General features: G+C 40.4%; 1 protein-coding gene across 1 annotated transcript in view; it reads right to left on the bottom strand.

Annotated features, from left to right (window-relative positions):
- The window catches only part of LOC126186134 (probable ATP-dependent RNA helicase pitchoune), a 48437-nt gene extending 26229 nt beyond the window's left edge, over positions 1-22208 (bottom strand). The window contains exons 1-7 of the mRNA XM_049928184.1: positions 21945-22208; positions 21292-21399; positions 17357-17506; positions 12644-12904; positions 5195-5344; positions 4929-5093; positions 4650-4790 (exon numbers count right to left, since the gene is read on the bottom strand). Of these exons, the coding sequence (XP_049784141.1) occupies positions 4650-4790; positions 4929-5093; positions 5195-5344; positions 12644-12904; positions 17357-17506; positions 21292-21399; positions 21945-22041 (1072 nt within the window). The 5' untranslated portion in view covers positions 22042-22208. The remainder of the gene's footprint in view (positions 1-4649; positions 4791-4928; positions 5094-5194; positions 5345-12643; positions 12905-17356; positions 17507-21291; positions 21400-21944) is intronic.
- Between the last annotated feature and the right edge of the window lie 540 nt (positions 22209-22748).

Genomic DNA, 22748 nt, shown 5'->3' with positions numbered 1-22748 from the left:
CATAATGTGTAACAACAGGCAGACATCTGCCCAGACCATCACACTGGAATTCCAAACTGCATCACGATCCACTGCAAGTACTATGACAGTTAAGCGGGAGGTGAAAAACTTGGATTTTCATGGGCGAACAGTTGCTCATAAACCACACATCATGACGGTAAATGCCAAACAATGCCTCGCTTGGTGTAAGGAGTGTAAACATAGGACGATTGAACAGTGGAAAAACATTGTGTGGAGTGGCGAATCATGGTACACAATGTGACAATTCGATGGCAGGGCATGGGTATGGCGAATGCCTGCTGAACGTCATCTGCCAGCGTGTGTAGTACCAACAGTAAAATTCGGAGGCAGTGTTGTTGTTATGGTGTGGGTTTTTTTTTATGTAGGGGGCTTCCACACTTTGTTGTTTCGCTTGGCACTATCACAGCACAGGCCTGCATTGATGTTTTAACCACTTTCTTGCTTTCCACTATTGAAGAGCAATTCGGGGATGGCGACTGCATCTTTCAACGTGATCGAGCACCTGTTCATAATGCACGGCCTATAGCGGAGTGGTTACATGACAATAACATCCCTGTAATGGACGGCCTGCAGCGAGTCCAGACCTGAATCTTATAGAACACCTTTTCAATGTTTTGAAACACCGACTGTAGGCCAGGCCTCACCGACTGACATTGATACCTCTCCTCAGTGCAGTACTCCATGAAGATTGACTGCCATTCCCCAAGAAACCTTCCCGCACCTGATTGAACGTATGCCTTAGAGAGCGGAAGCTGTCTTCAATGGGCCAATAACATGTTGAATTCCAGGATTAGTAATGGAGGGTGCCATGAACTTTTAAATAATTTTCAGCCAGGTGTCCAGATACTTTTGATCACATAGTGCATATCCTTTTTGTTGAGATTACACCTGTGGTACAGCTATTTTTTGTATCATTGAGACACACAAGCGAGCCCACCTCAGCAATATCCATGGTTCACACTTCAGCATGTACAACTGTACCACCTTATTTGATGCGTTCTGAGGCAAACGGCTGCATCATTTGGCTAAGGAGATCATAATAGAATTTGGTGTATTGTTTTACTAATGCTCGAAGGCTTACTGCTAGACTACTTTTATACATCATTCCTTCCAGTGTTTGAACAGTCCCATGTACACGAGGTTCACTTTTTAAAGCTGCACATAGATCACTATTACTGCGTCCCTTTTCCCGCAGACTTTTTAACCTGTACTGTAAAGACTTTTACAATTTCCCTGCCAATTTTCTTATGGACTCTACATTGACAATTATTTAAGCAAGATAGATGGTTTTATCACTGGTAATATTTTGGGCCATTGCTTGTTGATGAGATCCCTCGTGATTCTGATTTAGGTGATATTTACGTTTGTCAACTCTCAAAATTTTTAAATTTTGCAGCTGTATGACCAATACTTTCAGTAAGCTCAAAGGTACCTGTTGTGACAGTGCCACGAGATTTAAAAGTGCCACTACGTCAGTACGCAAACACGGCGATAGAGGCGCTCCGCAGCTCGGCTGAGCGCGGGAGCGCCACCTAGCTATGAACGGCGTCGGCCGCATGTCACGGCACGGCAGTTGAGTGACAGATACGGAGTTGGTAGCATGAAACCCACTATTGTTTCTACGTTTGTATATCCACGCAATTTATTAGTGAATTAAAGGTTATAACAGTGCCATCAGTTCTAAGAGTAGCACAGTTTGGGAGCTGACAAGTGTGAGTTCGGGACGGAAAACAGATCATATGACACCCCAGAAAGCCAGCTCATTGTGGTCTGGATAAAGAAGCCAGAGAAAACAAACAAATCTGAGACCACCAACATGCCATCATAAAAAACTTTCATTTTCTCTTAAACATAGTACTGGTACAAGAAGGGAGGGGGTGGAATGTTTATCATTTATTAACCAAGATGGCCCTATGATCCTTCGAAAAGGAGTGTATGCATAGAAGTACAATAATTAAAATAAATAACATTGTTGGAGTTGTGGAACATTTTTCAAACAATGAAATGCAAGTTTTAAGTCCATTGTTGACAGAGTGTAACCAAACAGATTCACACTGGTGCCACAGTCGTCTGTGTTGTGCTTTGAAAATAACTCTTCTGCAGCAATGGATGAACTGACAGACTAAGTTTTGCATGGGTGAGTAAACTTTATTATGAATGTTTATTATTTATATCATTTTTATGTTAATAACATCTCAAATGTTTACTCTTACATACAGTAAAAATGTTATCTTAAACAGTTTCATAGGTAGCATTTAGGGCCTTATTTCTAAACATCCTTCCAGAAGGCTGGTAGGATTGCAAGACATCTTTCCTATTTCCTTGCAGGAAAAGGATTACCCTAAATGTACTATACAAAATTCTGTACAGCAATGATGATTTAACAAATAATGGTGTAGATGTGGCCCTAACTCCTCCTCTGAATGCCACAGGTGACATTACTGAAGAAGATTCAGGTTCTGGGGATAACTCTTGTAGAGATAACTTACCTGCAAGTCAGATAAATGCAAATGTTTTGATTACTGACCCACATATTCAGACTTTGACTCTACATTCACCAATGAAAACAAATTATTTTCAGAAAGAACAAATACCTCGTACACCTTCAGTGAGTAGCAACAACAGAAATGATACTGATAATAAGCATCAGATATCTCAGTCAGCTACTCCTCCTTCCTCAAAAAAAAATAGAAATGGGATTCTGTTTCAAAATGCAAGTCTAGGAAAGAAGAAAGTTTTAACTGGACAAAAGACAGCATTCCTGAATCAACTGTAGAATGGCCTCTAATGAATACTGTACTTAATAAAAACAGTACGAGTCCTCTAGAATACTATTAAAAATTATTTGATGAAGAGGTTATTAGCCTGATGGTTACATATTCCAATAAGTACGCAGCGAAAAGAAACAGATTTGGAGACTGCACTGAAAATGAAATGCGGGTTTTTATAGCTGTTTTTCTCCTTAGTGGGTTTGTGGCCCAGAGGAAGAAAATGTAATGGCAAGGAGAAACTGACAGCCATAATGAATTTGTCTCCAATGCCATATCAAGAGACTGATTCAATTTCATTTTGAACAATCTTCACGTTTGCAACAATGATGAACTGGATCCAAATGATAGATTTGCAAAACTCAGAAGATAGTTATCCATGCTCAATGAGAGATTTGTAGCTCTTGCACCACATGAGCACCCCCATTCAGCTGATGAGTCGATGGTGCCATATTTTGGACAACATGGATGTAAACAGTTCATCAAAGGTGTATAAATCATTTTAAAAAATTACATTATGTCCAAATAATTTCAAGTGTTTACATAATGGTATATATTTCAGGAAAACCAATTTGATATGGATATAAGTTCTGGTGTGGAGGTACCAGCGATGGATATCTAATATGGCTGGAACCTTATCAGAGAGCTGGAACTTGCAGATAAACCTATAAGGGCAAGGGTCTGGGGTATGGAGTTATATGTACATATGCTGGTCAGCTGCTGCACAATATTCCATACTGATTTTTCTTTGACAGCCTGTTTACCAGCGTTCAGCTTTTGCAAGATCTCAAGAAAAGAGGCATTGAAGCTACTGGGACAATCCACCATAACAGAATACCTAAGATCTGCATTTCGTTTCCACCAGAAAAATTCGAGGAGGAGAACAGAGGAACATACGAGTCATGTTCAGATAAAAATTCCGGTAAAAGTCTGAACATATACTTTAAATGTTATACTCTGAAATAAATCAACATGTTAATTAACTTTCTTTTGTTTCAGGAATATCAATTGTCATGTGGAATGATAACAGTGTCATTATTTGGCTACCAATTATGACCAGGCTCTGCCACTGAGACAGGTAGGCCAATTCTCCAGGGACAATAAACAGAAAGTGTCAATGCCTCAACCTAGACTGTTCCAAGCATATAATAATCATATTGGTGGAATAGATCCTTATACAGAACATACATAAGAAGAAAAAAGTGGTATTTTCCTATAATAGCACGTCTAATCGATGTTGCTGAACAAAATGCTTGGAATCTGTACAGGTGTAATGAGGGGCCAATTGATCATCTCACATTTAGGTGCCGTATTGCCACTGCAATACTTAATGGAAATAAGAGTATTGTCCAAAGCAGAGAACGACATTCCAGTGTAAATGAAATTGAATCACGCTGTGATGGGAAAGAACATTATGTTGGTGATTTACCAGTAGATGGCAAAAATAAAATTACAACTGCACTGTAGAATGTGCAAGAAGAAGACCACCAGTAAGTGCCTCAAGTGTGATTTGGCTCTCCATGTTTCACGTTTTCTGCCTTTCCATACTAAAAACTTGTAGTTGATGTAATATTGTTGAAAATGTAGTCATATTATCCTGCCATCCTTCCAGAAGGAAAACCTATTGTGACTAGACTACAATGTAGCTGTTGTAAAATCTGTTTTGTGTGTGTGTGTGTGTGTGTGTGTGTGTGTGTGTGTGTGTGTGTGTGTGTGTGTGTGTAACAACAAATGCTAATAAAGTATTAGAATATAAAACAAAAATTTTTTAAATTTTATTTCAGGACTATCTGGGTTAAAGTACTTGTAACACACACATAATAACTGACAATAATCTGCAAAGTATTACAAAATACTAACCTTGATCTAAGCCTTCCACTGTGGCCTTATCTTTCTCGTCATCTACTCCAACATAGACTGGTTCTTTCTTTAAGGCTAATTTTGTGAGTGCTTCTGTCTTTGCAGTTGTTGTAGCACTGAAAAGCATAGTCTGTCTGCGCTCTGTTGAAAAAAGTTAAGACATTTTCTTTGATATCCAAACAGTAACTACTAGTCACACAAATACAAGTATTTTAACATACAGATTGTCAATTATTGCATACAAACTCTACAGATTATGAAAACAAAGGATTTGCTTACTTGGCAATAGATTAATAATCTGCTTCATTTCTTCCTCAAATCCAATGTCCAATATTCTATCAGCCTCATCTATTATGAGGCACTGTAGATTTTTATACAAGAAATCTGCAGTATTTTGAAGATGGTCCAATAGTCTCCCAGGTGTTGCCACAATGATGTTGATACCTAAAAGGGCAAGTAATAGTTTCCAAAAATAAATTCCACAGACACAATATAGCCTCAAAAACAAAAAGCACACAAATTTACATGCATAGTAAGTACTTCACCTTTTGCAAGTTTTTGGGCTTCAGTCTGCCTGTTGGCACCACCCATTAACAAACCATAGGTATGGTGGTGGTACTTCATAAGTTCCTTTAAGACGCCAAATGTCTGCATGGACAATTCCCTTGTTGGAGATATGATTATGCAACCTGTGCCTAGAATGATTCAAATAAAACAAAACTGAGATGTTCATACACTCTAAAACCTTAGTGTAACATAACCGCATCATGTAGACAGCACAGTGAGTTGCTCTCTCTCGCACACGCACACACACACAAGCACACAATGATTGTCAATGGTTGCTGAGGTCGAACTGTGCATAGAAGCTGTGACTGATGGGAAAGAAATCTGTGTGTGGTGAGGGTATAGAGGAGACTGGGGCAAGGAGAGGGAGGGATAGCAGGATCATGGCAGGAAAAGGTGCAGTGCTGCTTGTGGGAGCATGCAGTGACGTGGTGGCGACAGGGTAGGGCGTAAGGGGTTTGAGAGGGGGAAGCAGAAAAGGAGAGATAAGTAGAATGAAGGAAAAAGGACTAGTGGACATGTTGATGAAATAGTAGTTTTTTTTTTTTTAGTGCTGGAGTGGGAGCAGGGAAGGGCATAAGTAAGCGAAGGACAGGGACTAGTGATGGTCGAGGCCAGGTTCGTTATGAGAACATAGGATATGTTGCAGGGAGAGATCGCACAGGTTGCTTTAGCAATCTATCCTTTCCATAACACTATCATTAGTCTATGCTGGATTTTCTGCTGTTTGGTAACTGGATCATGGATACATATGTTATACCTGGATCTGAATAACAAAGTGATTGACAGCAAAAAACAGCTGAGCATGGAAGGGCAAAATTTTGTCGATTCACCAGTGTGTGCGCGTACAATATGACTCTAGCAGCAACAGCTGTGCGGGTCCATACTGACGATTTTCTCGGGCTCTGTGTTAATGGGCAGTGAGTTTGCTTTACAGGACACAAATCCTTCTCACTTAACAAATGCAATTCTTTGTACAAAATTAAGCTGTTTTCCTATTATTTTTATGTCTCAACAAAAGTAACAGGACTTGCATTGTCTTTTACAATAATCATGATTTATGTTTGGTTGGCATATTGAATACGAAAGGTGAGCTCAAATGAATCTGAATCCTTTATGCGAGTTCAAGAACTAACAACATTAACAACGTGCACTGCAATTGAAGCCCTACAACATATGTCTCGACAAGGTGAGCAGGGCTTTACTTGTAAAGCTGTTTCATCAAAAACAACTGCAATATCAGGAAAACAACAAATTGCTACTCACTGTAAAGATAACATGGTGAGTTGCAGACAGGCACAATGAAATACAATGATGTATCCTTCAATAATATAAAATTCTTTGATTGAAATTAATAGCCAAACATCTGGCATGTAGTTACACAGAATGTTGTAGTAAGTGTGTTTATCAACTGAACTTTCCATACTACTACGTTTACCATGAATTCAGATTAAAAATTGTAAATAGCAAAGTAACCGTCCCTACTTTTGTTTTCACTGTAGTTTCCTTACAGTTTACTATTTCCAAACCCAAACTTCGCAAAAAAAAAAAATATATATATATATAAAATAAAATAAAATAAAATCACACCCCCTCCCTCTCCCTCTCTCTCTCACACACACACACACACACACACACACACACACACACACTGGATCTTGTAACCCAATACTCTGCCACTGTCAGGTATTCCAACTCTGTTGCCCTCACCTTTATACTTTACGACCTCCATGTTTCTTCTTGAATCATAAATCACACACACATGTGCATGTGTGCAGACCACATCCGAAAATATTGCATTATCTGTTTCTGATGTGATCAGAGAACTCATTCTGCCTTAGCAGTGCAATAAACATGAAAGTTTAGATAATATATTTAAAAAGAAAGGTGATGAGACTTACCAAACAAAAGCGCTGGCAGGTCGATAGACACACAAACAAACACAAACATACACACAAAATCTAGCTTTCGCAACCAATGGTTGCCTCGTCAGGAAAGAGGGAAGGAGAGGGAAAGACAAAAGGATTTGGGTTTTAAGGGAGAGGGTAAGGAGTCATTCCAATCCCGGGAGCGGAAAGACTTACCTTAGGGGGAAAAAAGGACAGGTATACACTCGCACACACACACAAATGTGACATGACCGTGCATAACTGTGAACAACATTGCTACAGTCCCTGTCATAACACTGAATTTACAAATTTGTTCAATGTGAACATGTTAGCTGTGTGTAAAATAGGGTGATCGAATGAGGTAATGCAGAGGTTAGCACACCAGATTCGCATTCAAACAATGGTGCAGATACCTATGTGGACTTCCTGATTTGTGTTTCTGCGATTTCCCTAAATCACTTATAGCAAGTTACGTTGTTGAAGGGACATTAAAATCTGATCTTCCTTCTTCCTTTTCATATATCTGTTGTTGTATGAAAGAAAAAAACTACAGCGTTAGTTGGAATAGATTATAATGTTATACTATCAGTTCCATGCTTGAACACAGGTGGGAGAAGACTGTTGTGCGAGAATGTGTGCAGCAAACTACTGTTCCGCAAGTAACTATTTTGATGACCTTACTATTCCATAAGCCACGTTTCAAACCCACCTCTCTCTCTCTCTCTCTCTCTCTCTCTCTCTCTCTCTCCCTCTCTCACCACACTCATCCATCCATTGAATGTAGAACATTTTGAATGTACGCTGATCAGCCAGAACATTAAGACCACCAACCTACTATCGATACAAACCTGTCCAGACAATAGCAATGTCACCTGGTGAGGAATGACTGCTAGTCAGGCAGGTGCATGGTATCAGTGAGCATGCTGGAAATTATGTAGAGTGGGGAAGGCGCACAATCTGTCTGAGTTCGACCGAGGGCAGAATGTGATGGCCTGGAGACTCAACAAGACCATTTTGGAAACTGCACGACTTTTCAGGTATTCGAGAAGTGCTGTGTTGAGTAAAACCACATCCAGACATTGTGGGGTTGGGCAGCCACCCCTCATTACAGATGTCAGACACAACATAGGTTGGGCAGGACTGGCTAAACAGGATAGGTGGCAAGCTGACACAACTAACACCACACTTTAGTGCTGGGCAGAGCACAAGTGTGTGTGAACACAAAGTGCACTGCACTCCTGATGATGGACCTCTGCAGCTGATGACCCATGCATGTGCCAATGTCAACACCACAACAATGGCAACAACAACTGAAATGAGCACATGGTCATCAGCACTGAATGCTGGGGCAGTGGCAGAGCATTGCATGGTCTTGTAATCCCAATACCTTCCTCACCATGCCAATTGGAGGACACAAATCCATCATGTTCCAGGGAAACAGCTTCTTGACACGTGTACTGCAGGACAGAGACTAGCTGGTGGATGCTCCTTTATGCTCTGGGGAACATTCATGTGAGTCTCTGAGGGTCCAACGGATTTCCCAACGGCAATGGCATTTTTCAACAAGATAATTTGCCATGTCACAAAACTAAGAGTGTGATGGAGTGGTTCGAGGAACACAGTAGTGATTTCCAATTGATGTGCTGCCCCCACCCCCTGACTCACCACATCTGCACCTGATCAAACACATCTGGATGAGATTGCATGTGGCATCAGAGCTCATCGTCCCTCTCCCTAGAATTTATGGGAATTAGGTGACCTACATGTGCTGATGTGGTGCCAACTCCCAAGCAACCTACCAAGGGCTCATTGCTTCCATGCCACAATGTGTTGCCGCTGTTATCCATGCCAAAGGTGGACATACGGGCTATTAGGTAGGTGTTCATAATGTTCTGGCTGATCCTGTAACTTAATTTGCAAATGTTTGCCAGTTTGCATTGGAAGTGTCACAGCTGAAAACTGACACTGATTTTATTTTCGATTTAACATCTGAGTTGCCCAGTAGCTGGATCAGAATAACAAAGTGATTGAAGTCTAATTGTTTACAGGGATGCTACTATAGCAACAACCAAACACAGAGCATGCTTGGTCATGCCTTTTGTTCTGTTTGTTTTACGAAGCTTGCAATGGAAGCGTGCAGAAAAACATAGTAGCTAGCCCGAAAATGTAGCAATCTGTTCATGTTTTGTGTGGTTAGAAGAAGAGAGAGAATTTTGTGAATCTACTGCCTCCAACAAAAATAGACAAAACAATTGCAGATGGTTCAAAGATTTATAAAAATACTGTTGTGAAAGTTTATAAGGAAAAATACTGTGCAGAACAGGAAAGGGGTGGTTCACCTAAGTTATGGACATATGGTAAGAAGAGGAGAACAGAACAGCAAATAATGAACTTACCAACAAGATTGTGTTCATCGTCACACTTACAGATAGAACAAGAGGAAATAACATCCAGCTGTAACAAAAGATAAAAGAATCTATGCATTACTCTTCGCGGGGGATAATTATTCAGCGACAGCAAGAAATCTTTAACAGTTGTCAGAATGCTCAGTTACAGGGTGATTACAATGAGCGATTGTGGGACAGTGGAACTTTGTGGAAACATTTGTAAGGACATGTGGAAGAGAACTAATGAATAAATCATTGAAAGAAGCACATTTTAATTTCCACATGAAAGAGTAACATTTATTAACTGCGTACCACATTTGCATTCCAGGTTACTTAACTTGCTAAATTTGATGACCATCTGCAGCCACCACACCCAGGACCATACTAAAGATTGCTCTACTGCTGCCCAAAACATCTCAGGTTGGATGTTGGCTACCTTCCTCGCTATGCTTTTCTTCAGCCTGCAGCATGTGTTAGTGTCCTATCGATAAACTCTATACTTCAGGTAACCCCACCGCCAGAAATCACATGGGGTCAAATCTGGTGTTCTTGGTGGCCACAGAGTTTGGGACAATAGGTAATTCGAACGTCCAAATCATGTCCTTTAACACCAGTGCGGAAAGATTGCCTATCCGAATCCTTAAATGCATTGATACTCTTGTAGAGGAGCAGCACTATTGTTGTTGTTTCAGTAAACTCAAACAATGGAAACTCCAGGGTGGAACATCAACGATATAAAGAAAAGGATAGATTGTAATTTTCCGTAAAAGTGACACGTTGAGTTGCAGACAAGCACATTGAAAAGATTGTTAAGATGTAGCTTTTGGCCAAGGCCTTCTCCAGAAAAGAAAAGGAAACACACACACATTCACTCACAGAGGCAAGCACACCTAATGCAAGCGTGATCGCCATCTCCAGCAGCTCAGTCGGAGGTGTGCTTGCTTACTTGCGTGACTGTGTGTGTGTGTGTGTGTTTGTGTGTGTGTGTGTGTGTGTTTCTGAAGGTGGCTTTGGCTGAAAACTTATTTTTTGTGGGATTAGGGGTTGGACATAGTAAGCTGTAAGGAAACTACAGTGAAAACAAAAGTAAGGATGGTTACTTTGCTATTTACAATTTTTTAGACAAAATTCATGGTAAATGTAGTAGTACGGAAAGTACAGTTGATAAACACACTTACAACAACATCCTGTGAAACTACATGCCAGATATTCGGCTAATAATTTCAATCAAAGAATTTTATATTATTGAAGGATACGCCATTGTATTTTGATGAATATATTATTACAGAAGTTCATGGCCTAACCCTTTATTCATTTATGGGCCAAAATTTGATTCAGTAATAGACTATTCCCTCTTGTATTGTAATTGTGAACATCACTACTGTATGAATGATTTTATATCCTCAGAGAATAAATGCAACTATTATGCTGTTGTTGTATTTAAAGCTTTTTAAAAAGAATGAAATAACATGTATGAAACCCAAAATTACTTTTCTCTTGCACAATTCAATATTTGACTGTGTATAAGGAGTTAACCCAAAATCTCATTCTTTATGACAGCAACGAAGGGAAGTACAGATTCTATAACAATGAAAACAATCAATTTCTGACAATTTAAGCAGATAAATAAAAAATCTACTCAAGTTTTTTATCTATCCAGCTGAAGTACAAATCCTTATATTTTGCTAGTCATAATTATTTTATGCCAAAAGTAACAGACACTGCTAACCAGTTTAACAGTTCCATGAAAACTCTAGTTGCAGTGTGTTACAACTGATGGGTCATGACATTATGGGCAGATGAGAGTTAGCTTACAGCACCACCACAACTCTGACAATACAGGCTAGATGGTAGTCATAGCACATGGGGAAAAAATAATTCTAAAATAAAAGGACAAAGCAATCAGCAAAATTAAGGAAGGTATAATCATCAATATTGTCTTACATTGTATTTTGTCTCAATCTTGTCTAACTCTTCTGTACCTCTATACAAAGAGAAAACAATGAAGATAAGCCAAATTATTCAGGCTACCACTGTTATCACAACCCTTCTAAATGAGTTTGCTCAACTTTGATAAAATAATTTTTCTTTATATTAAATGGCAATTCCTTCCATTAATTACATATGCTCTTCATACAGGGTGACAATTATTGAACTATATGAAAAGAAACTCAAATTAGTTACAAACAACGGCATGTACACACTTTATTCAACATATAAACATCACTACAGATATTGGGATTTATGTTATAATAAGCTTGATACACCTGCCATCATTGGCGATGATGTGGCGCTGATGAATAGCAAAATTCTGCATGTCCCACTGAAGTGTTGGAACATCAATGCTATTGATGACCTCCTGTATGGCTGTTTTCAGCTCGACAATGGTTTTGGCATTATTGCTGTACACCTCATCTTTAATATAGCCCCACAAAAAGAAGTCACAAGTGTTCAGATCCAGAGAATATGGAGACTAATCAACGCCCATGCCAGTGGCCTCCAGGTACCGCAGAATCAGAATGCGGTACCCAAAGTGCTTCTCCAGGACATCAAACACACTCCTGCTTCAATGGTGTAGAGCTCAGTCTCGTATGAACCACACCTTGTCAAAATTAGGGTCACTTTGGATAATGAGGATGCAATCATCTTCCAAAACCTTCAAACCGTTCGATAGTCACCATGCCATCAAGGAATATTGCACCATTTATTCTGTGGCTGGACTTACACATCATACACCCGTTGGGGGTGAAGAAACTTCTTGATCATGAAATTTGGATTCTCAGTCCATCAATGGGGCAAATTTTGCTTATGATTAACTCATCCTAATGACAGTGGGCTTCGTTACTAAACCATACCACACTGTGCACACCAATTCCCATCATGCCCAGTTGCCAACCAAACAGTTTGAACATCCTAATGCATACCATACAGAAGTTACGATGATTTTATTTCATCTAGTTCAATAATTGTCATCCTGTACATAGCCAATTTGCTGCGTTAGTGATAATTTAATAGGGAAGAAACCTTTACCTAAATGTCCTCATAGTGACAACAACAACTGGATAAAACTAATGAGGGAAACTGAAAGAAGAAAGGCAAGGAAAATGCTCTGCTACATGTTACCTGGACCATATTAAATGTCACATATTCTTACCATTCCGGGGCATGAAGTGCAATTTGTATATAAGTTCCACTGCTGGCACAAGAAAGGCAAGAGTTTTTCCAGAACCAGTTTTAGCTGAACCAACCATGTCCCTGCCCTCCAAGAGAGGAGGAATTGCTCGTGACTGGATCTCTGTCATTGTAGTGAATCCCATGTCAGCAATTGCTTTCAAGGTGTTCTCACAGACCTTGTCAGCCAATGACTCAAATGTTCTGTTGCTCAGTATCTCCAACGCAATCCCTGAACCTGGTACTGTAGGGAAAGAACACATTTGTTAGAATTAATTATCAAAAAAGTTCCTTATACAACAACAACAGCCAGTACAATACTTTTTTCTTTTTTTTTTTTGCATGGCACTCAATAAAATCCAAGAGACTATATAGTTTCAAAGGCAAAATTCATTTCTCAGTTTTTACAATTGCTATATGGTTTATGAACAAATGTAGATATCAGCAAAGTTGCATCATCACAAGTTTCATATATAAAACCTAAACTAAATTCCACCCAAACAGGCCTCCGGCACCGACCAACCACCATGTCATCCTCAGCTGACAGGAAGCAGATGTAGAGGGGGGTGTGGTCAGCACACTGCTCTCCTGGCTGTTGTCAGTTTCCATGGCCGGAGCCACTACTTCTCAGTCAAGTAACTCCTCAATTAGCTGTACAGAGGCTGAGTGCACCCCACTTGCTAACAGTGCGCAGCAGGCCCGGACAGTCACCCATCTAAGTGCTAGCCCAGCCTGAAAGAGCTTAACTTTGGTTATCAGAAGGGAACTGCTGTTACCATTGTGCAAGGGTGATGCGGCAAGACAAAAAATTTGTGCTAAGTAATAATAGCATCTACTATTCAAGTGATTAGTTCCTGCATCACTTTTCTTAGAATCAGCCACTTTTACCCCATCTGCTGCCACACACAGTGATGTATGTTTCACCGACAGGCCAGGCCACGGCTTCAGGCGTGAGGCTCTGCTGTGGCCACCGGTGGGTGCATGGAGCCGGGCATGAGACTGTGCTGTGGCCAGCGGCTGCCTCATGTCAGTCAACGTGTTATAAGCTACTGTATGTCAGAAATGGATCCTTGTTCCTTTCTAAAGTTTCACATTTTATGCACCTTCTATTATGTAGTCAGCGCAGGGAAAGATGATGTGGAGCCAATGGCTATCTCTGGCATTTATTGAGGTTTAATATTAGCATCTCTGAACACCAATTTACATCTACGTACATAATCTAAACCACTGTGAAAAGCATGCCAGAGGGTTCTTACCATTGCATCACATTTTATGGTTTCTTCCTGGCCCAGCTGTGTACAGAGCACAGGAAAACAAATGCTTAATGCCTTTGTACTAATCTTGTCTTCACAGTCACTGCAGAGTAATATGTAAGTTGCTGAAGTATTTTTTGTACACTCTCCATTCAATCTCTTGTTTCTCTCCATTCCATCTCTTGATGATGATGATAGATTTGCGGAGCACTGAACTGCGCGGTCATCAGCGCCCGTACAAGTCCCAATTTTTACACAGTCTAATTGTTTACACAGTCCAATCTAGCCATTGTCACGAATGACGATTATGATGACAACACAAACACCCAGTCCCCGGGCGGAGAAAATCCCCAACCAGGCCGGGAATTGAACGCGGGACCCAGTGATCCACAGGCAGCAATGCTAACCACTAGACCATGAGCTGTGGACATATGCTCTTGAGACTTTGTAAATAATCCTTTGCAGGATAATTGGCTGCAATCTTCGACCGTCTGTTAATTAAGCTTTTTATTCATTTCTGTGACGCTCTCTCAATAGAGAAAGAAATCTGTGATCCTTCATGCTTCCCATAGTTAAATATAGTCAATAGTGTATGGTTTTTCTGTGTAATCAATGGATTTTGATAAAAGTCTGCTACAATAGTCATTGAAGGTTTCACACAGTCGTTTTGACAGACAAATTTCTTTCAGCATCCTTTCATCTACAGCTGTATGCTTTCTTACACATCTATTATGCTGTAATCACTGCTTCTTTGGAAGTTCTTTATAGTGAATGTTTAACTCCAACAGTCTCTTCCATTACGAACTGTTCTAATGTTTGATGAACTACTATTTAAATTGAACCCACAGTATGTCTAAATGCTCCTGTCCAGACAAAGCTAAGAGTTCCTAACTGGGATAGGACATTACAGCATCTTTATCTAGTTTATTGAACATTACATCTTTCTATTTGTTTTAGTTGCCCTTCACATTTTAGTAATCATTGCTTCTACAACTGCCACATGGCTAATAATACCAATTTCAATACAGACTCCATCAAAAAGGTATGATCTACCTATTGTCTTTAGATCTTAGTTAATTTATTTCCACAATGAGTAGGAATCTGAACTATATGTTCCAAGTAGTTTTCAGGGAAATATTTAGTATTATTCCACAGGATGTTTTGTCCAACCCACCCCTAACATAATTAAAATTATCACCATCAATTGTTGGATGATGAAAGTCTCCTCCAATAATGACAATATGGTTGGGAAACACGTAATGATGAGTTGGGGCTTTTTTTTATGAAGTTTCTGTTTACATCTGGGTTGATTTCTGTGATCAATAGTATGATTAAATGACGAGTTTATGCTCATCATTGACACTGAGTCTTGCCCAATCAATCTCCACGCAGTTTCAATTTCTATCTCGGTGGGTCCGAGTTTCTAGTGCACAGCGACAGATGCACCAATTTCATTTCCAATTAGCCTATCCTTTCAATACACACTTCCATTTTCCCCAAAAATCTCACTGTTGTCAATTTTGAACTCTAGCCCAATTTCTGTACATAGTCTTATATAAGCATCACTGTCTTTTTTAAGATTGTCTCAAACTCTGGAACTTTGCTGTGAACGCTCTGATAAGTGATCAGCTGGATTTTGATCCTGTCACCTGCGGGGATCATTGCTTCGGGTCTTACACGAATGCTTACCACAATCGCCCCCATCAGCCACCAGATTGGTCTGATTCACTCCACTACAACCTCTACTCTTGTGCCAATCTCTTCATCTCTGAGGAGCACTTATATCTGATGACCACGACTGCTTGTTATATATATATTCCAATCTCTATCTCCTTCTACTGTTTTTACTCTCCACATTCCCTTCTTCCTGTCAGCTTTTTCCACATACTTCTTTCCTCACTGATTCGCTGAGCACCTCCTCAGGGTCCAGCCGGGTGCAGTTGTTTTTGAAACAATATTTCGACAGCGTACCTCACCATCAGCTTCAGGTTATATCTGTAGATTCAATGTCTTTGCTACATCCCACCTCCCTTCTACTTTTATACTTTTATCAACCCCCCCCCCCTGACCTTTCCTTCACTGCCAGTTGCACACTGCGACAGGTGGAATGTGTATATGGTGGTGGTGGTGGTGGTGGTGGTGGTGGTGGTGGTGGCAGCGGTGGGGTGGGGTGGGGTGAAGGTGGGGGTGTGGGTGTGGGGGAGGGAAGGAGGTAGTGCCGCTGGATGCTGAGCGCAAACTCTGGCCCCTCAGCACTCATGTGGCCTGTGACAGGTGTGGAAGTCACACTTAGCCAATGCTATAATTTTAGTTGTCTAAATGTTGCGTGCCAAGCATTGCTGAGAGTGAACCCAGTGTCTCTGTTAATAATCCCATCAGCCACTTGCACGTCAATAGCCTCTTCCAGAACACAGCCCCAAAACGTCAAGGTTTGTTTCTTCGTACTTCATGGAGTCCCCTACATACAATGATAATGGCATATCAGCCATAAGACAGCAAAATTACCACAGTCCTGGCTTGATGCAACATTAAATGTGTTTTCCGTCCACCTCCAAAAACACTTGCCCAATTAGGTACAACAAAAGATGAGATGGGGCCCAAAACCATGTGTTTACTGAATTCTATATACGAGGGTTGGAACTTAAATAGTGGTAACTATTTACTCACAACTGATACAAAAGAGTTTCATGCTTGCACCTGATACTGTCCTTCAAAGTAGTCACCATCATTGTGTCGAACCTGTTTCCAGTGATGTGAAAGGCATAGTAAACCATTAGCAGAGCCTGTTTTGTTGACGGTGCGAATGGAGCAGTCTACTGCATGTCGAATTTCTGGAACAGTTCTGATGCAAATGCCACAAAGTGGTTCCTTCATCTTTGGAAGCAAATCGAAGTCACAAGAAGTTAAGTTCAGGGCACATGGTGGATGGTACAGTACTTCGCAGTCCCACTGACAGAACAGAGCAGCCACAACTTGTGCTGTATGCGCCTGTGCACTGTCATGCAAAATGATCGGTGGGTTGCGCAGAAAGTGTCACCACTTCTTTCTCAAAGCTGGTCACAGGAGATGCTCCAAAATTGAACAGTAATACTGTGCATTGATGGTCTGCCGTGTAGGAACGTAATATGTTAGGATAACACCATCACAGTCGTACACGAGAGTCACCATAACTTTCACCATACTGGAACTCTGATGCACTTTCAACTATCGCGGCAACACATAATGACCCCATTCGTTGGATTGGTCAATTTTCTGTACCAATGTGCTCCATTTTCAGTTTATGCTGTGAATGTGTACAAATGATTTTCTCATTAAATGTTGACTTTCACTGCTGGCTCTACTCTTTTATTCAGTAATACATGGTAGCACTAACAAACTATCCACTCTACTTCAACAACCCAAAAAACATAATACACAGCACATTTACAACAAAATATACATACGTTTTTTCCCAATGTCCTGGCTATCATTTTCTGCGTTCTCCATAGCTTCATTTCCAGATTCTCTCTCTACATCTGCGTTCTCTGCTTGTTCTTCACTATCTTCTTCCTCTTCTTCAATTTTCTTTTTCTTTTTTTTCTTTTTCTTCTCATCTGCAATGAAAAAATTTAGTTTGTCAACAATATTAACAAAGACTTGAACTTATATCCTATAAAGAAGAAGCAAGTCAAACATGTACTAATGTACTAGATAACTAAATCTGATTTAGTTGTAGTGAATTAATGGCGGTTGGGTTGGGTTGATTTGGGGGAAGAGACCAAACAGCGAGGTCATCGGTCTAATTGGATTAGGGAAGGATGGGAAAATAAGTCAGCCATGCCCTGTCAAAGGAACCATCCCAGTATTTGCCTGAAGCGATTTAGGGAAATCATGGAAAACCTAAATCAGGATGGCCAGATGCAGGTTTGAACCATCGTCCTACCGAATGTGAGTCTAGTGTGCTACCAATGTGCCACCTCACTTGGTGTGAATTAATGCCTGATAGGTGTAATGGCAAACATTTTCCACAGACTGGGTTTCTGGGAAGCAGCACTGGAACACAACTGACATTTTTATCTACACACATAAGGACTTTACAAAGCAGCTAGTGAGTTATCAACTTTTACACTCTTGCTACTTTGTTCACCATTCACTGCTAAATACAGAACATCTGAAAACTTGTTATTAATCATAAACTCCAAGAACACACTTGGTGCAGTGGCTGATCTTGGTGCAGTGGCTGATGAAAGCAGTAGAATGAATAGAAGTTCAAGACTTAGGATCAATATCCACTACCGGCCTCTCCCCAGCAAATAAGGCAGTGTACACCGTCACAGATGTTGCCAGTCTGTGTTGTCTTTGCTGCACTCATTCTTGACTGATTGACTATTGGGATTGTGGGACTAAACAGAGAGTCATCAGTCCCTCCTCAGTCAAAAGATTGTTCATCTGGCAAAGCGACATCACCCAGAAACTTCATCAATTATGAAATTACATAGGAGTGGCCAAAAGCGGCACCGAAACAATGTTTACGCTAGGGCGAGGAACAATTTGAAGACAAGTGAAAGTGCATGGTTCAGGACAATATCAGTCACAGCAGACAAAGGATCTCCCAGGACTCATCTGTAGCAACAGAGGCATCACCTTTACCTGACCCCCTCCTCCTCCCAACCCAATTAAAGGCTAAGGCAGTCATACAATACAGAATTCCTTGTAACTAGGAGATTTATAATAGTGAAAGTGAGGAGGCTAAAAACATAATGGGACATTAAAGTGAGAGGAATAATCAGGTCAGTAGGTGGCTAGGCTACCCATGGCTCTGCAAACAATGGCGGCTGTGCTTGCCACAGCCATCCCATCCTCAATCCATTACAGGAAAAGTTTTAAAGAGTGGAATAGTATCGATATTCATCAGAGGGTTACCCCTAAAAAGAAAATAGGGTGTGGCAGAGAGATGTGCTAACCACACCCAAAATCCATTGAAACAGAGTAAAAGAGGGATGGCCCTAGCAGCCATCAACAGAGGTAGGTTCAAGGGTCACCCAGACCCACCATGTGGCAGAAGAGAGACCTCAATTTCAACCACCACGCCCCCACTCCGAAACTAGTTTAAAATGCTACAACTGGGAATAAAAGCCACTTTCATGAAGAACACAGAGGAACACTTCAACTGCATGCATCTCTTCCCATAACCACTTCTGCAGTCCTTCCCACCTCCCTTGAGTTCCCAACACAAGGTGTGATGCACTCCGTGTTGAGGGGTGCATGTCACATGGGAAGATGTTCTGTGAATGGAGCCTACATCTATGAAGTGCTTGGCAGAGGGTACGTCCCATTGCACCTGTAGGTTTTTTTTTCCACTGCACTCATATATGGAGTGTGCGAAGCATGATTGTTTAAACGCCTCCATGTGAGCTTTAATTGCCCAAATCTTGTCCTCACAACCCCTACAAAAGTGTAGGGGTTGTAGTACAGAGTAGTCGTCATTTAAAGCTGGTTCTTTAAACTTTGTCAGTAGGCTTCCTCAGGATAGCTTACATCTATATTCAAAGAGTCTGCCACATCACTTTCTTCAGTATTTTTGTAACACTCTCCCACAGATCAAACATACTGTAACCATTCATTTTGTCCTTCTCTGTATATGTTCAATACCCCCTGTTGGTCCTATAAACTGAAGTCTATCACCTGCTTTACCCATGACTGGGCCTATGTGCTCATTCCATTTCATATGCCTACGAAGTGTTACACCCAAGTACATGTGCGAGTTAACCGATTACAACTGTCACTCACACACATTATAGTCATAAACTACTATCTTTTTCCATTTTGAAAAGAGCGCAACTTTAACTTTCAGGACATTTAAACCAAGGTGCCAATCTCTGCACCACTCTGAAATCTTATCATGTACTGAATGACACAGAGGCTGCTCATTTTCACTAAAGACCTTCAACTATCTCTAAAACTACACATCGGAACAAAAAACACTGTAAATCCAATTTGGATGTCTCAGGGAGGAATACCCAAAGATACCACACTGAAACCGCCACCAAACCACACGCGTGGGTGGCAGGGAGGGGTACTACGAAATCTTTAATGAGAACCCCAGTTTTTTATTGCAAATCATGATTCTATGGCGAAATCTACATAGGTTTTGTCTGAAGCATTTTCTTTGTTTTGTCACAGATGGTGCTGTAATCAGAGGAATAGAAATGGGTACTTGATCATAATTTACGACATGTTACCAATGGCCCTTGAATACCCAAAGGCATGTGGGACCCCACATCCATGTTCGAGGATTGGATGAGTCCATATTTTATAACTCGTAATTGGAAACCACGTTCATAATGTTGTACTCTCCAACAGAGTTTGCTGCCAGTACATTTACCTATCATTTGGTGAACAGACGTGCAACTGGACATTAATGTTGCAGCCTCAGAAAAAAATTTAAAAAAAATGAAATAATGATCCTGATTTATGGAGAATGTTGAAGCTGCTGTACACTGAGTGTTTTCTAGAGGAAGCTCACTCTCATTTGTTCTTTTAAAAGATTGTGAACGTCTTATGTCTGATGAAAGCATACAGACCAACAAAAGGGTACAAAGCAAACATGTTATAGCAGAAGCTAATGAGTACCAGGCAATTAAACCACAATTCCAATGTGCCTGTAGATAATATTGTCACAATACTGCATCACCATAAGTATCAGCCATATCATGTGTCACTGCATCAAGAACTTCATGGCACTGATTTCCATAACCGAGTAGTGTTTTGCGAATGGACATATCAAAAAATGCCAATGACCTGCACATTCTTTGTTGAATTACTACTTTCCAATGAGTCTGCATTCACAAACCATGGTAGAGTTAACTGGCATAAAATGCATTACTGGACTGTAGACAATCCCCCATAGTTGATCAACGTTCTTGGTTGGTTAACGTATGGATGGCATCATGGGGAGCAAACACATTGGTCAGTATTTTATTGAGGGCACTTTGAATGGACACAAATATCAAAATTTTTGGAACAGGAACTACTATTGGTACTGTAGGAAGTTACCCTGGACATTCAACAACACACGTGGTTTCAGCATGATGGCTGACAGTGCATTACACAACTGAAGCATGGGCGGTATTAGATTGTCTTTACACAGGTCGGTGAATCAGCAGAGTTGGTCGTATTACTTGGCCCACTAGGTCGCCGGATTTCTTTCTGTCACTACCCACAGTCAAATAAACCCAAGTTACCACAGTGATAACGCAGACTCAAATCGTCTTAAAGTAGCTTAAGACGATAATGTAAAAGATCAGTACATAGCCATGCATTTCACTGATAAGAGTGTACTACACCGTAAAATAGACACATTCGGCATCATGCAAAAAACTACTTGTTGAATACATACGTTTATTGGATTCTTCGTCGTTTTCGTGTTTCCTTTTGGCTGTATCATTCTGGAGAGATTCTTTTGTCACAAGCGTGGGCAACGTATCTTCTGCACTTTCATCTATGCCTGAAATGGTAATTACACAACTATAGTTTTTCCAGTAGGCCTGAACACACTCCTTCACATTATTACACACATCACATAAAACCATGTCCACAAACAACTGTAGTTTCTGTCAGTCACTTCACCAGTAGCAGATGTAATGGAGAACATGAGGGTTGGACAGGTTTATTTCACCGGTGATATTCGGAACTGTACTCCACTTTATAGTAAAAGACAAGTCAATAGTTACACGTTTGATTTTACAATAATTTCGGGTACAACTCAGTAAAGATGAGGTGTCTTGAATATCACAAACGTACTATTAATCCGCAGATTGACTGTAAAGTTATACGCAGAGAGTACGTTCAGTACATAACATAAAGTAAGTGTATTTCCACTAGTGTATACTACGTTTCAATCAACAAATGTCAAAAATTGTTAAGCTAACTGAATGCATGAAAATCAAATATACAACCTAGTACTAAAATATATTTTACTTTTCAATTAGTTCCTAACTTGAAATGCACATAAACAACAAACACGATATGGATGTAAACACGACGCCTTACTTTCTTCGGTGTCCTGTGTCTTCGTCTGCAGAAGTTTAAGCTTCTTCTTCTCACGCTTTTTGATCTTACGCATCAAAACTTTCTCTGGCAAAGGCATGTTGACTGCTGATTAAGGTTTTAAACTTAAACACTGCAACGCAATCACAACATAACCTCCACAGTCCACACGCAACGTCCACTACACGAACACACGTTTTTTAAAGTTGCACCAAAGATATGTTAGCTGCAGAGTTCTGCACATGGAGGTAAGAATCCATGGTTCTGCGCATGCTATTGTCCTACTAGCCAACGAGAACGAGCGGCTCCAAGTCCAAAGAGCTTCAGCAGCAAGAGGTTCCATAGCGTGGAAAGCTAGCATCACGTTTGGCTTAATGGAAAGTGACGTCAAAATCACACTCTAACATAACAGTCGCGACACTCACTGCTGTAAAAGTTGTTACCGTTTGTGTTGTAGTTTATGCAGGTTAACGCAGCTAAATGACAGGTAACATGATTTAAGGGAAATAATAAACTTATCCTTTATTCGCACAACACATATTAATACATCTGACTACCAAATTATATTACGTTGCCCCATCAACAAACACGGAACATGTATATTCCATAGAGTCTAATGCACTCTGCACATCATATCTTGTGCGCCACTATACATGGTGGAAAATGTTTGTTCACATATCCCCAACACTCCCCCTTGAACAAATGTTTTTCAGATACTCAACACTATACATCCCATGTTAAACCATAATGTTTCACCAGCTTCTGAAATTTTTCCTTACTGAGAGGCTTGGTTAGGAGATCAGATAA

This window comes from Schistocerca cancellata, chromosome 1, assembly GCF_023864275.1.
Source record: "Schistocerca cancellata isolate TAMUIC-IGC-003103 chromosome 1, iqSchCanc2.1, whole genome shotgun sequence".
Lineage (NCBI taxonomy): Eukaryota > Metazoa > Arthropoda > Insecta > Orthoptera > Acrididae > Schistocerca > Schistocerca cancellata.
The sequence above is the reverse complement of the archived record's forward strand: the minus strand, read 5'-3'. Positions and strand labels throughout refer to the sequence as shown.